Source organism: Lissotriton helveticus, chromosome 9 (assembly GCF_964261635.1).
Source record: "Lissotriton helveticus chromosome 9, aLisHel1.1, whole genome shotgun sequence".
In the NCBI taxonomy this organism is placed as follows: domain Eukaryota; kingdom Metazoa; phylum Chordata; class Amphibia; order Caudata; family Salamandridae; genus Lissotriton; species Lissotriton helveticus.
In genome coordinates, this window is record NC_136070.1 from 18,347,372 (window position 1) to 18,361,023 (window position 13,652).

General features: G+C 45.3%; 1 protein-coding gene across 4 annotated transcripts in view; it reads left to right on the forward strand.

Moving 5' to 3' along the window:
* RALGAPA1 (Ral GTPase activating protein catalytic subunit alpha 1) overlaps positions 1-13,652 on the forward strand; it is a 575,362-nt gene that overhangs the window by 525,707 nt on the left and 36,003 nt on the right. For all 4 annotated transcript variants that reach the window (XM_078659361.1, XM_078659359.1, XM_078659360.1 and 1 more), the window contains one exon: positions 4,331-4,455. In XM_078659361.1, the coding sequence (XP_078515487.1) occupies positions 4,331-4,455 (125 nt within the window). The remainder of the gene's footprint in view (positions 1-4,330; positions 4,456-13,652) is intronic.

Here is a 13,652-nt window from a genome sequence, read left to right on the forward strand (position 1 = left end):
ATGGTATGGACATCAAAGCATGATGCCATGATAGGGTCATAGCCGTGAGAGCACCGACCCAAGGACCAGAGATATTCCAATTTTTTCTCAACATTCTTTTGATTTCTTTTGCCTCTGCTCAGAAGGTAGTGATTTGGTGTATCACATCAGTTTGTTCTTTGGTTTTGTTATCTTTCTCCTGGTTCTTTAGCATGTACATTCGGGGATTTTGTTTCATTTTAGTTATATCAGTTCTAATTACATTTTGTTTATAACTTTTCCTCTCAAATCTGCGGGTAGTTTCTTTAATGTGTTTTTCCAGTTCTTCCTCCTGGGAGCATATTCTTCAAATCCTTAGAAATTCACCATATGGATTAGTGGTGATTTGGGGGAAGCTTTCCGCATTGTAATAATGCGTTATTTGCAGCCTTTTTTCTGTGTGGAGCAGTTTGAATTTTGTTTTCTTTAATATATATATCGGTATCCAAAAAAGGTTACTCTTGAAGCACTGATGTCATATGTAAATTTAAAATTTGTTCTAGTTGTGTTTAGTATTATAAATTATTTTGCAAAATCCTCTTCAGTGCCATAGAGATAATCTATGTATCATACCCACGTATTGATCTTCTCTACTTATGGATCATTTTTTGGCGTCCATGCAACTTGTTGTCTCACCAACCCACTACTAAAAATCGAATTTTCCTGCTCCTTTCCCCACTTTGCTGTCTTTCTTGCATACACAGCTATATACATACATGTACACTTTCTGCAGTCTGCATAGACAGACAGGAGGGGATCCTATGTGCTGGATCTGTTAATAATAACTGGAAACAGGTGCTTGCACTTAAAGAAAACATGTTCATCAAGAGCAATACTTTACTGTGATAATGAATTGAAACTAAATTTCCCAGAAATGTTTTCTTTTTTCAAACACTATGTGAATCAAAGTGCTGTACACGGATTGTTACATTAAATATAGGGTATTTATTGTTTGAGAAGACTAATTGAATGTGTGGTCTAATCACGACCAAAAAGCAAACAAAAATGATGGATCTATGGTCAGAAACCCTATTAAAAGGACAATCTAGCCACTAGAACTCAATGGTCCTGTGGAAGGCAAGCGCCGAAACGCATAGACTCTCCCCGTGTTGCACTGGTGATTGAAAAATAAAACACAATAAAAAAAATTGGCTCCTAAGTGCGATCCGCGATTCCTAGAAAACTGAAGATGTGATGAGATTGTGACAATCAAATCTCTCTCTCTCTATATATATATATATATATATATATATATATATATATATATATATGTGTATATATATATATATATGTATATGTATCTCAACCTAGCTCCTCTGTTTCCATACGGATCAGCGGCACTCTCATTGCATCCCATGAAGATGGCACAACGCTCACGGACTGTTCAAAAAGACTCTGTCTTGTTAAAATTGCAGCAACACAGGATGCCAACGCGTTTCGGCTTACACCTTCAACCGGGTCTATATATATATATATATATATATCAACTCGAATGGTGTGCACTGTTGCGCAGCGCATGGTGCAGTTCGTTCAGTGCTGCCCGCACTGCCGGCGCTAAATTACACTGCGGGCAGTGTGACCTGCATATTTTCTGCCCGTGGAGTCAAATTCCAAAAGTTCCACCCACCCTGTATTGAAAATATAATTGTTTTAGATAATTTTTAGTTAATATTTATAAATTGCAACAATAAATTAATATATTTCATTATTAAACATTTAATTGGATAATTTATTGTTCTATAGTTTTAGTTCTATGGTAATAATTATTTTGAGTGAATTTACATGTTCATTTACATTAACATATATATATATATATATATATATATATATATATATATATATATGTCAGGCCTGGGCGAACTTTGCGGAGTTTGCTACATGAAACTCCGCGAAGTTACAAAAAAACACTGACAAGTTCCACGAGTGGTGGGGTGCAGTGCGAACTGCAGTTTAGGCTGGTATTAGTGCAGCTCGGGTACAAAATCCTCTGCACATCGCGAAGCGAAGTTTTCTGCACTCTGCGGAGTGCAGAAAACTCCGCGAACGGAGCGAAGTTTACCGCCCAGGCCTAAAATTTACATATATTTATTTTTTTAATCATGAAATGTTATCATTTTGACTAATTTGCAAGTGGTAAATTTACAAATTTAAATCCTGTTCTAGCAGGTGCCACTCGTTCCTTTTTTTGATGGTGTAGAGACATGCAAGTCTGCACCTATTAGTAAATTTACACTCTAAAATGGTAAATAGAACAAAGTGTCAAGTTACTGCTAGGTGCAGTTGTAAGTTTACACAGGACTAAATCCATACATGTAACTATACCTTTGTGAATACACCCCTAAAGATTTGGGATTTTGTAACTGAACACCTAGTATAAATATTAACCCTTCATCTGCATCCATTGTTGCTGCAATGTTCTTAGTGTCATGTTATCTGACTCCTGTATATGCTTCTCTCAATTGGTTCCATTGGTTTAGCTTTTTGCTTTTTTTGCCTCAAGGTGGACACTCACATGCATTATGTTTCTGCTATTTTGGCTGACCTTGTTAGGCCACATGGTAACTCTACACATTGAGCCAGTCAACTTTCATTTTGTTGACTAACACATGTATTCCTTCCTCATTGTCATCTGAAGGTGGCCCTGGCTTCTATCTTCAGAAACCTCTTTGGCCTCTTAGAAGGTTGGCTTAGCATGGTGGAAGGCTGCCTTCACAGTCCCTACACCGACCAGCAGTGTCCGTGAACTCCAGGCACCGGAATCATTTTGTATTCTACGGGGTAAAATAAATACTCATTAGAACAGTCCTTTAATAGTCCCTGTTGTCTGATTTCCATCTGATCAAGGAGTTTGTTTTCACTGTTTTCTTCCAAGACTTCATAGTCCTTCAGCTGATTAATCATTACTTAATTTAGATGTGGTTCTGGCCCAAACTTTCCAATATAAGAGACTTTTTATTTGTTTTAGAGGGCTGTGTTAAGGCTGCTAATATGGCCTTCATGGTGCCATGTGCACAATGTTTCCTGTTAATAGCAGCATGTGCATACAGAGCCTGCTCCTTGACGCTCTTCTCTTGAGTTATTTGTCATTTTCTCACACCTGTAGGGCATCTACAAGGGGGCTCCCTCAGATACCACTAAAGATGATGTTGTCTTTGGGCAGGAGGACCTGTGGGTGTGTGTAGTTGAATCTTGGCTATTTCTTCTTTTGACTGTCCTATCGAACTGCGGATGATGGATGATGTGGCCTTAGAGTAACGAAAGAACACCTTCATGAGTTTTCAGATACTTTTAGGATTTACTCTCCTCCTTCAGAGCTTCCACCCAGGGACCCCCTTGTATTTACAATCTCACAATTTCTAAGACTGGATTTTAAAGGTGTGTGATGTTGGAAGCTTGTCGGTGCTGGTGTGGCTACCTTGCAGAATAGTGGTGGCAGTGGCTGTTTCAGAATGTACAGTTGTAACTTTTATTTGCAATAAACAAGGAGCAGTTTCTGCCATGCTGCTGATACCTGTCTCCTCAACAAGAAGGCGAGCAATGTTTAAGAGTGTATGAAGGCCACAATGATGCTTTTCTTCATGTTCCTATGTATTACCACACACTGTTTGCTGTGGAGAGGCTGTGGAGCTGGGTTGATGTGTTAACTTAATCTGAGCCACCTCCCTGGACACTGATCCCTTGCAGATGCCCATAGGAAGGTCCACCCTTCTGCTGCCGCTACTACTCTGGTTCATGTGCAATTTTTAACATTTCCTACCTTGTCCTCTAGGTGTGGGGGAGGAGAGCAGAGGAGGGTGGCGGCTGAGGCGAGTTTGTACACAATGAAGCTGCCTCTTTACCTGGCAGTGTTAATGTTTCTAATCTCTTTCCCTGTCCTCCTGTGGAGAGGGGTGCAGGCATGCAGTGATGCTACCTGCTCCTCCAACAGTGTTCTAGTTTATAATGCTTACTTGTCCACCATGGGTTGTACGAACGCGCATCGGAGCCACCTGTTCATCCAGCAGTAGTAACTTTTCTGAAGCCTCCTGTTCATCCAGCAGTGTAAAGTTTCTAATCCTTCCTTTCTTCTGTGTGTTGTATGCACGCGCATGCACTGAAGCCACCTGCTCGTCCAGCAGTGTTAACGTTTCTAATCATTCCTTCCTTGCCTCCGTGTGTTGTACGTTTGCGCATGCGCTGAAGCCACCTGTTCATCCAGCGGTGTTTAAGCTTCTAATCCTCCCTTCCCTCTACCTGTTGTACGTACGCGCATGCGCTGAAGCCACCTCTCATCCAACTGTGTCAAAGTTTCTCCTTGACTCATGAAATCCAGCTATGAGGAGCGAGCGCGCTACCTGGACTCCATCATCCAGCACCACTTGGAGCCCACCATGTTTGAGGACTACGCAGCGCAGGTCTTCTGCCCAGCACCCAGCAGCCACCTGCCCCCTGACTCGGGTAAGTCCACAGCCACCCTGCCACCTATGGTTTGCTGAATTCTCTGAGCAGGCAGACTGCTGAGGGTTGAGTTGTTCAAGGTTTCTGAGGTGTGTATGTGAGTGAATGATTAGAGACAGTGGGTTGGAAACCCCCTGAGATGTACAGCCCATTCCTTGAACAGGTCTCTGAGGAACTCCCTGTGTGGATTCAAATGCTATCAGTGGGCCACACCTTGCTGCATTTTGCACATGACCGGGGTCAGTATTCACTTAGATTCAGAAACCTGCAGGTGCCACAGCTGACCTGTGCATGGCTTCAGGAGACAAGTGGCCCTACCATAGCCACTCTTGAGTCAGGGGCGCCTGCTCTTCACAACCCGTGTACAACAAATCTCCCAAGTCTTTTCACTAAATAAGAGTTGAGGGGTGCAATGCAGCTTAAAACTCTAGCAAAACTGCGGCAACCGGTACCACGGTAGGGCACTCAAGCCAGCTGGAAACTACCACCACCATAGACTGCTCCAAAGGGTGGTGTGTTTACCAGGCAGAACAAAGGACTCGCTACAGGGAGGCAGGGGCGGTCCACTTCCTTCCTCCCACACAAGATGCATCCAACTCAGTCCCCGCCCTCCATCACTTACCCCTACCTGAGTTAGTACGCAGCTCACAGTCCCTTTGTGACCCCCTTACCCTGGGGATGTGTCTAGGGGCCTGACTCCAGATTGCCAGTGCAAGGCAGGGTCTCTGGGGGTCTGGGGCACTCATTGGTTACTCTGCAGGGCCTGGGACCACTGGTGCTCCAGGGTCTCAGGCAGTATTGTACTCAATCCATTTGTACGCCTGACCCCTCATAAGTGGCGAGTCAGAGGTCAAGGCTTGGTTTAGGACGTGGGGAGAGTTTCAAACTCAAATACTGGACACACGGGTCAGACTTATTAAATGTGATGTTGCATGAGAAGTATATCTTCGAAAATAATAGGTATTTTACTTTCTTGTATGTAACAAGGACAAATACAGATTGAGACATACAAAAAACAGAATGTCTTACCAGCTTCTAACTGTGACCTAGAACTGCAAGAACCATGGTATTCTGAGGGTGAAGAATTGAGGTGCCCGAATGATACACTGCTCCCAGCAGGGTCTAATATGCCTACAGCATGCTGCAGTTTCTCTGAACCTTGGTTGTAAAACCGGACAACTCTGCAGACTTGACCCTGTGTGGCAGAGTTATCCAGAGCTTCCCAAATTAGTGAAGCCTTAAACTCCGCAACCCAAACTAGAACAGAAGTCAAATCAGAGTTCAAAAGTGTAAGAGTTTCACAGCCAAGTCCCTAAAGATCAGTTGTTGAGGACACCACGCATCCGGCACTCTGTAACCCCATGAACCTCAATTCAGCAGGAGACCCCATAGGTGGCTCAACTGCAGACAGATCAGTGCAGGGGGACTGGGTGCTATAACTGGCTCACCCCTAGGAGCGCCAAAACACAGAGGCCTGTATCAGAGAACGGGCCCATCACAGTCGAGGGTTTTGTTTTGTTATATAAGGCACACACTGGATTAGGGAGCATGCAACTTTGATTAATAGAGAATTGGAACTGAGATTTAAGATCAACAGTCAACTGCACCTGTAAATGCTGCGTCTCGATCAGTATGAGGTAGAGCGCCTATTAAACATAGCTCGCAGAACAACTGACTGCAGCCGGTATGACACCCCTCCTAGGTCCAGAGTCTATACCAGGTCGAAGAGGGGAGACGAGGCTTCTCTGGTATTAGAAAGGAATACTGGGTGGACTGGGAAAGATGCAGACTTCGCAGACTTGCGGTTGCTATTTGCATCTCTTGAGGGGCATAAATGCCTGGTGTTTGATGCACTTAAGGGCCGTGCCTTCATTTGTAGGTTCCTCCCGCCTTCTCCATGAAGTCTTCATTCCACTGGGACAGGGTTTTGGCTTCATGGTCAGGAGGAAAAGTCTTCACTTGCACCCAACTAGGCAGTTTACCCTTCTCCACATCATAGCAACCAGGCTCTTCCATCCCGTCTCTGATAATACACACTGCTTCCGTCTCAGTGATGAGACCTGCATCTCCCGTCTCTGATAATACACACTGCTTCCGTCTCACTGATGAGACGTGCATCTCCCGTCTCTGATAATACACACTGCTTCCGTCTCACTGATGAGACCTGCATCTCCCGTCTCTGATAATACACACTGCTTCCATCTCACTGATGAGACGTGCATCTCCCGTCTCTGATAATACACACTGCTTCCGTCTCACTGATGAGACCTGCATCTCCCGTCTCTGATAATACACACTGCTTCCGTCTCACTGATGAGACCTGCATCTCCCGTCTCTGATAATACACACTGCTTCCGTCTCACTGATGAGACGTGCATCTCCCGTCTCTGATAATACACACTGCTTCCGTCTCACTGATGAGACCTGCATCTCCCGTCTCTGATAATACACACTGCTCCCGTCTCACTGATGAGACGTGCATCTCCCGTCTCTGATAATACACACTGCTCCCGTCTCACTGATGAGACATGCATCTCCCGTCTCTGATAATACACACTGCTTCCGTCTCACTGATGAGACCTGCATCTCCCGTCTCTGATAATACACACTGCTTCCGTCTCACTGATGAGACGTGCATCTCCCGTCTCTGATAATACACACTGCTTCCATCTCACTAATGAGACCTGCATCTCCCGTCTCTGATAATACACACTGCTCCTGTCTCACTGATGAGACGTGCATCTCCTCGTCTCTGATAATACACTCTGCTCCCATCTCACTGATGAGACATGCATCTCCCGTCTCTGATAATACACACTGCTCCCGTCTCACTGATGAGACGTGCATCTCCCGTCTCTGATAATACACACTGCTTCCGTCTCACTGATGAGACCTGCATCTCCCGTCTCTGATAATACACACTGCTCCCGTCTCACTGATGAGACCTGCATCTCCCGTCTCTGATAATACACACTGCTTCCATCTCACTAATGAGACCTGCATCTCCCGTCTCTGATAATACACACTGCTCCTGTCTCACTGATGAGACGTGCATCTCCTCGTCTCTGATAATACACTCTGCTCCCATCTCACTGATGAGACATGCATCTCCCGTCTCTGATAATACACACTGCTCCCGTCTCACTGATGAGACCTGCATCTCCCGTCTCTGATAATACACACTGCTCCCGTCTCACTGATGAGACATGCATCTCCCGTCTCTGATAATACACACTGCTCCCGTCACACTGATGTTGTTTGCTTCTCCTGTCTCTTACCATGCACACCGCTCACCACTCACTGATTCGATTTGCTTTTCTTCTCCCTGATAATGCTCACTGCTCTCGCCCCGGTGATGACCGGCTTCTTCCATCTGATAATCACTGCTCCCATCTCAATGATCACCCTTCACCCTGTAATGGTATGAACTGCTCCCAAATCACACTTCATCCTATGATCTTACTTAACTGCTCCCTGATCACACTACATCCTGTAATAATGCACACGTTCGAGGCATGTGGGCTGCTGAATTCATATCTGTGCATAGATCGCCGCCTAGTGTTGGGTCCGGATGATTGCACATTGTTGTCCTGGAAGAGTCTTCGAAGTATCACGAGATAGGTGACTCCTCCCTGGACTACAGTGCGCGTGGCCATCCTCTCCATCCTCAGATTGTTTTTTTCCGCCATTGGGTTCGGATGTACTTTCCTTTACTCGAAGTTCGGAATCGAAACTACACTTTCTAGAGGCCAAAAGGCCTTCGGTATCATCGGTATTGTCTGGAATCGGTGCCGACCGACTTCTTTACAAACTTTCACCACTTGGGACGTCGAATCGGGCCGCGGGCCTTCTCGGTGCCACGCGACCACTCGTCGATGGAACGGAGTCCATTTAAAAGATGCCCTCTTTGTAACTCCAAATACCCACATATAGATAAGCACCCCGTATGTAACAAGTGCTTATCGCCAGAACATAATGAATCCGACTGTCTAGCCTGTGCCCAATTTCGTTCAAAAAAGACACTTCGAACTCGACAGGCCGCTAGACTAACCATGCAGAAACAAGCGCCAGAGCCGGAAAATATCTTCGGCGACAAAGAAGATCTTGCCGAAGCAGAAGAATATGAAGAACAGTCGGATCAAGATTTGGAGCATGACTCTGACTACTACATCGACGAGGAAGAAGACATCGTCGAGGTAGGGGACGACGAACAAGGAATTGGAGCCGTAGACGACGACTCCAGTGAAGAACCGGGCCCAACCGTGAGTACGGCGCCCCATTCCTATACCTCCATGGTTCCACAGGCTCAGGTCGAGGCATCGCCACAAAGCCTTAGCCAAGATCTAGAAACATGTTCTATAGCCCCGCAATCCAGCTCGGCTAAGAATATTACGAAAGAGCCATCGGAGCAACGTACTCCGAAATTGGTAGTATCGAAACCAAAAGTGGTGGAACAGAAAACTAAACCGAAACTCATCGACTACACGGTCTTCGGACCACACTACGTCGATCCATCGGAGTCGAGACCGAAGAAACTCGTCGACAATACTGTCTTCGGGCCTAACTATATCGACACATCGGAGTCGAACACAAGGGTCGTCGACCCAAAAGCCAGCGCCCCTACATCTATTCCAAAACAAACGGGCGTCGAACCGAAGACATCGGCATCGACAGCCGCCAACACAAAAAAGGGACTCGATCAAAAGAAGAATATCGACCCCAAACAAAAAAGCAATAAACAAGTGGCTCAGCAAAAGAAAACGATCGAGCCGAAGAAAATCGACCCGAAAAAGGCCGTCGAACCGGCATCAAAAAGCGTCGATCCGAGACCATCGGTTCCGAAATCGACACAAGGACACAAGGCCATAATCGAGCCAAAAAAGACTGTCGAAACGGGAAAAACTACGGCTCCGAAGAAACCGGCACTACCGAAAGAGACTGTAGTACCAGAAAAAAGAATCGGAGCAATTAAGTTTGGGCTCCCACCTTCCACAAAAACAAAGGTGGTCGACCCCAAAAGCGGCATCGAACTGAAACAAACCAAGCAAAAGACATTGGTGAAAACAACTAAAACTGCTGAACAGGAGGTCTTACATCCAGACCCTGAATCAGTTGAGCAAACAAAACTTTACATTGACCCTGACTCTGGGAAACTCACTCTCTACAAGAGGAAGATCAGACCAGAGACTCTAAAGGACACTTACACTATACCACTCAAAAAGAAAAGGGACTGTTCTACTTCACCTATTCTATTTGAGCCTATTCAGCCAACTAGGCCTAATCCATACTCATATACACCCACACACTCAGATAAAGAGGTGGATGAGGAATATGATCAGGAATACAGCTACCCAGTAGACACTGACCAAGACAGTCATACTCAACCATGGGCTGATCCGGTACATCCCGGATGCTCTCAACCCATTTCTGATACACCGATACACCTGCATACCCTGCTAGGCCTTCCCCTACAGAGGACACAGCTGCTTTTAATTCCTTAATAGAAAGGGCTGCCCTCCATCACAATGTGGACATGCACTCAGACCCTGTGGAGGAAGATTTCCTCTTTGACACTTTTGCCACATCAGAAAGATCTGTTAAAACACTGCCTATGTTAAATGGGGTACTTAAACATGCAGGAGACATATTTAAAGACACCACTAAGGCAAGGGTCATTAACCCCAGAATAGAGAGGAAATACAGGCCAGCACCATTAGACTCTACATTTATCAAAGGACCATTGCCTTTGGATTTTTTAGTGGTGGCAAATGCACGCAAACGTGCAAACTCACAAACAACTGGGGATGCTCCACCTCCCGACAAAGAATCAAAGATCTTTGAAGCTTCAGGGAAAAGGGTAGCCGCACAGGCAGCTAACATATGGAGAATATCTAACACGCAGGCCCTGTTAGCTAGGTATGACAGGGCACACTATGATACCTTAGAGACACTTCTCCAGCATTTACCCGATACTTACAAAGAACAGGCTGAACAATTAATACAGGAGGGAAAGCTAATCACTAACGCCTCCATTAAATGTGCCTTAGACGTAGCAGATACAGCTGCCAGGTCTATTAACACCAGTGTTATGATCAGGAGACATGCGTGGCTCCGCATTTCCAGTTTTAAAAACGAAGTCCAAACCACTTTGTTAAACCAGCCAGTCAATCCTGACTACTTATTTGGTCCAGGAATAGATACAATACTGGACAAAATGAAAAAAGACACAGAGACGGCTAAGTCTATGGGAGCCCTACAGTCACAACAACATAGAGGCTCCTTTCGTCGCTCAAATTACAGGGGTGCTGCAAGAGGCAACTCATCACAGCAGACCACAAACTGCAAGGGTAACACACAAACCACCTACATTAAAAACAATAGAGGTGGATACCGCGGCAATAACAACAAAGGCAGAGGACGAGGTAACAACACCACCAGATCCTCTACCAATACAAAACAGTGACTCCTTAGCGCTACCCCCAGACCATATAACAACGGTAGGGGGACGATTACAACAATTCCTGCCTGTCTGGCAAAACATCACTTCAGACAAGTGGGTCAGGCAAATTACCCAAAATGGCTATTGCCTCGAGCTAACCTCCACACCACCCAACATACCTCCAAGACAACGTCCTATGTCTGTGGAACACCTCAACTTATTGCAGCAAGAAGTCATCAGCATGCTGCAAAAAGGGGCCATAGAACGAGTGCCACTACAACATCAAGGTACAGGGGTATATTCACTATACTTCCTCATCCCCAAAAAGGACGGGTCTCTCAGATCAATATTGGACCTCAGGCCCCTAAATCATTACATCGTATCGGAGCATTTTCACATGCTCACTCTACAACAAGTCTTACCACTGTTACAGCAAGGAGACTTCCTCGCAACCTTGGACCTCAAGACGCATATTTCCATATCCCGATACATCCTGCTCACAGGAAGTATCTCAGGTTCACGCTACTAAATCAACATTACCAATTCAAAGTCCTTCCATTTGGTGTAACAACAGCTCCAAGAGTGTTCACAAAATGCCTGGCAACAGTAGCGGCACATTTGAGAAGACAACATATTCATGTCTATCCGTACCTGGACGACTGGCTCATACAAGCAAAGTCAGCCCAGCAGTGTGCCACCCACATGTCAAAAAAATTCACCTACTGCACAGCCTAGGCTTCACGTTAAACTACCAAAAATCGCACCTTCAACCATCCCGCGCACAGCAGTACCTGGGAGCAACAATAAATACTCTCACAGCAAAAGCGTACCCAAATGCTGCAAGAATAAACAGCATGCAGCTACTAATCCAAAAGTTCAAGCCCCAACACTCGCTCTCTGCCCGAGTGTTTATGCAACTCATAGGCATGATGGCTTCGTGCATCTTCATAGTCCCTCACGCAAGACTACACATGCGTCCGCTACAGGAGTGCTTAGCACGGCAGTGGAACCAGCCTCAAGGACAATTGAAAGACCTAGTGTTGGTGACCAGTCGAGCATACAACTCTCTGCATTGGTGGAATCCACAAAACCTTTGCAAGGGACGACTGTTCCAAGAGCCTGTACCACAGATCATATTGACGACGGACTCATCCCTGATAGGATGGGGAGCCCATGTCCTTCAGTACACAGTGCAGGGCCTATGGACAGCACAACAAAAGAAAATGCACATCAACTTGCTAGAAATGATGGCAATCTTTCTAGCAATGAAAGGGTTCAAAGTCCATCTAGGCAACAAAGCCGTGTTGATCCGGACGGACAACATGACGGCCATGTACTACATACAGAAACAGGGAGGAACACACTCTCCACAGCTATCACATCTAGCACAAAGCATGTGGAAGTGGGCCATTCAAAGGAACATTTTTCTCATGGCCGAACACCTCCCAGGCAAAGGCAACCAAGTAGCGGATCTGCTCAGCAGACACAGCCAACAGCTGCACGAGTGGGAGATTCATCCCACAGTGCTTCAACCATACTTCCAACAGTGGGGACAACCAGAGATAGACCTGTTCGCCACAAGGGAAAACGCAAAATGACAGTACTTTGCCGCCAGGTTTCCACATCCGCAGTCGCAGGGAAATGCGATGTGGATGAACTGGTCAGGCAGATTTGCGTACGCTTTCCCCCCAGCACCATTGATACCGCTAGTGGCACGCAAACTACGCCAGCATTCACTGACACTAATCCTGGTTGCTCCAACATGGGCGAGGCAACCATGGTACACAACGTTCCTAGAATTTTCCGTGGTGCCTCATCAAAGACTGCGGCTAACACGCACTCTCCTCACTCAGAGCCATGGAGACATACAGCACCCAGATCCGCAACAACTGAACCTTGCAATCTGGCTCCTGAGGTCTTAGAGTTTGGGTACCTTAACTTACCTCCTGACTGTATGAACATTATCAAAGAGGCAAGAAAACCTACAACCAGAGCTTGTTACGCTGCAAAGTGGAAGCGTTTTGTCATTTATTGCAACAACAATGACATAAACCCACTAGATGCTTCTACGCAAAATATCATTTGCTATTTTTTACACCTACATCGTTGCAATCTAGCATATTCATCTATAAGAATACACTTAGCTGCCATTGCAGCTTATCTTCAAAACAAAAAGCTCCTTTCGCTATTCAAAGTACCAGCAATTAAGGCATTCATGGAGGGACTCAAAAGAATTATCCCCCCAAAACACCCACCTTCACCTGTCTGGAACCTAAACATCGTTTTAACCAGACTAATGGGGCCACCATTTGAACCATTGCATTCGTATGACTTACAATTTTTAACATGGAAAGTGGCATTTCTAGTGGCAATTACTTCACTTAGAAGAGTTAGTGAGCTACAAGCCCTAACTATTCAAGAGGCATTCATCCAAATACATGCAAATAGGGTGGTTCTTGGAACAATCCCTAAATTCATGCCCAAGGTGGTATCCCATTTTCATATCAATCAGACAATAGAACTGCCAGTGTTCTTTCCAAACACACAGTCAGTACCTGAAAGGGCTCTACACACACTAGATGTCAAAAGAGCACTTCTATACTACATTGATAGAACTAAGGATTTTCGAAAAACTAAACAGTTGTTTGTTGACTTCTCACCACAACACAAAGGCAACCCCATCTCAAAATCTGGGTTAGCTAGATGGATAGTTAAGTGCATCCAAATATGTTATCTAAAAGCAAAACGCACTTTAAGA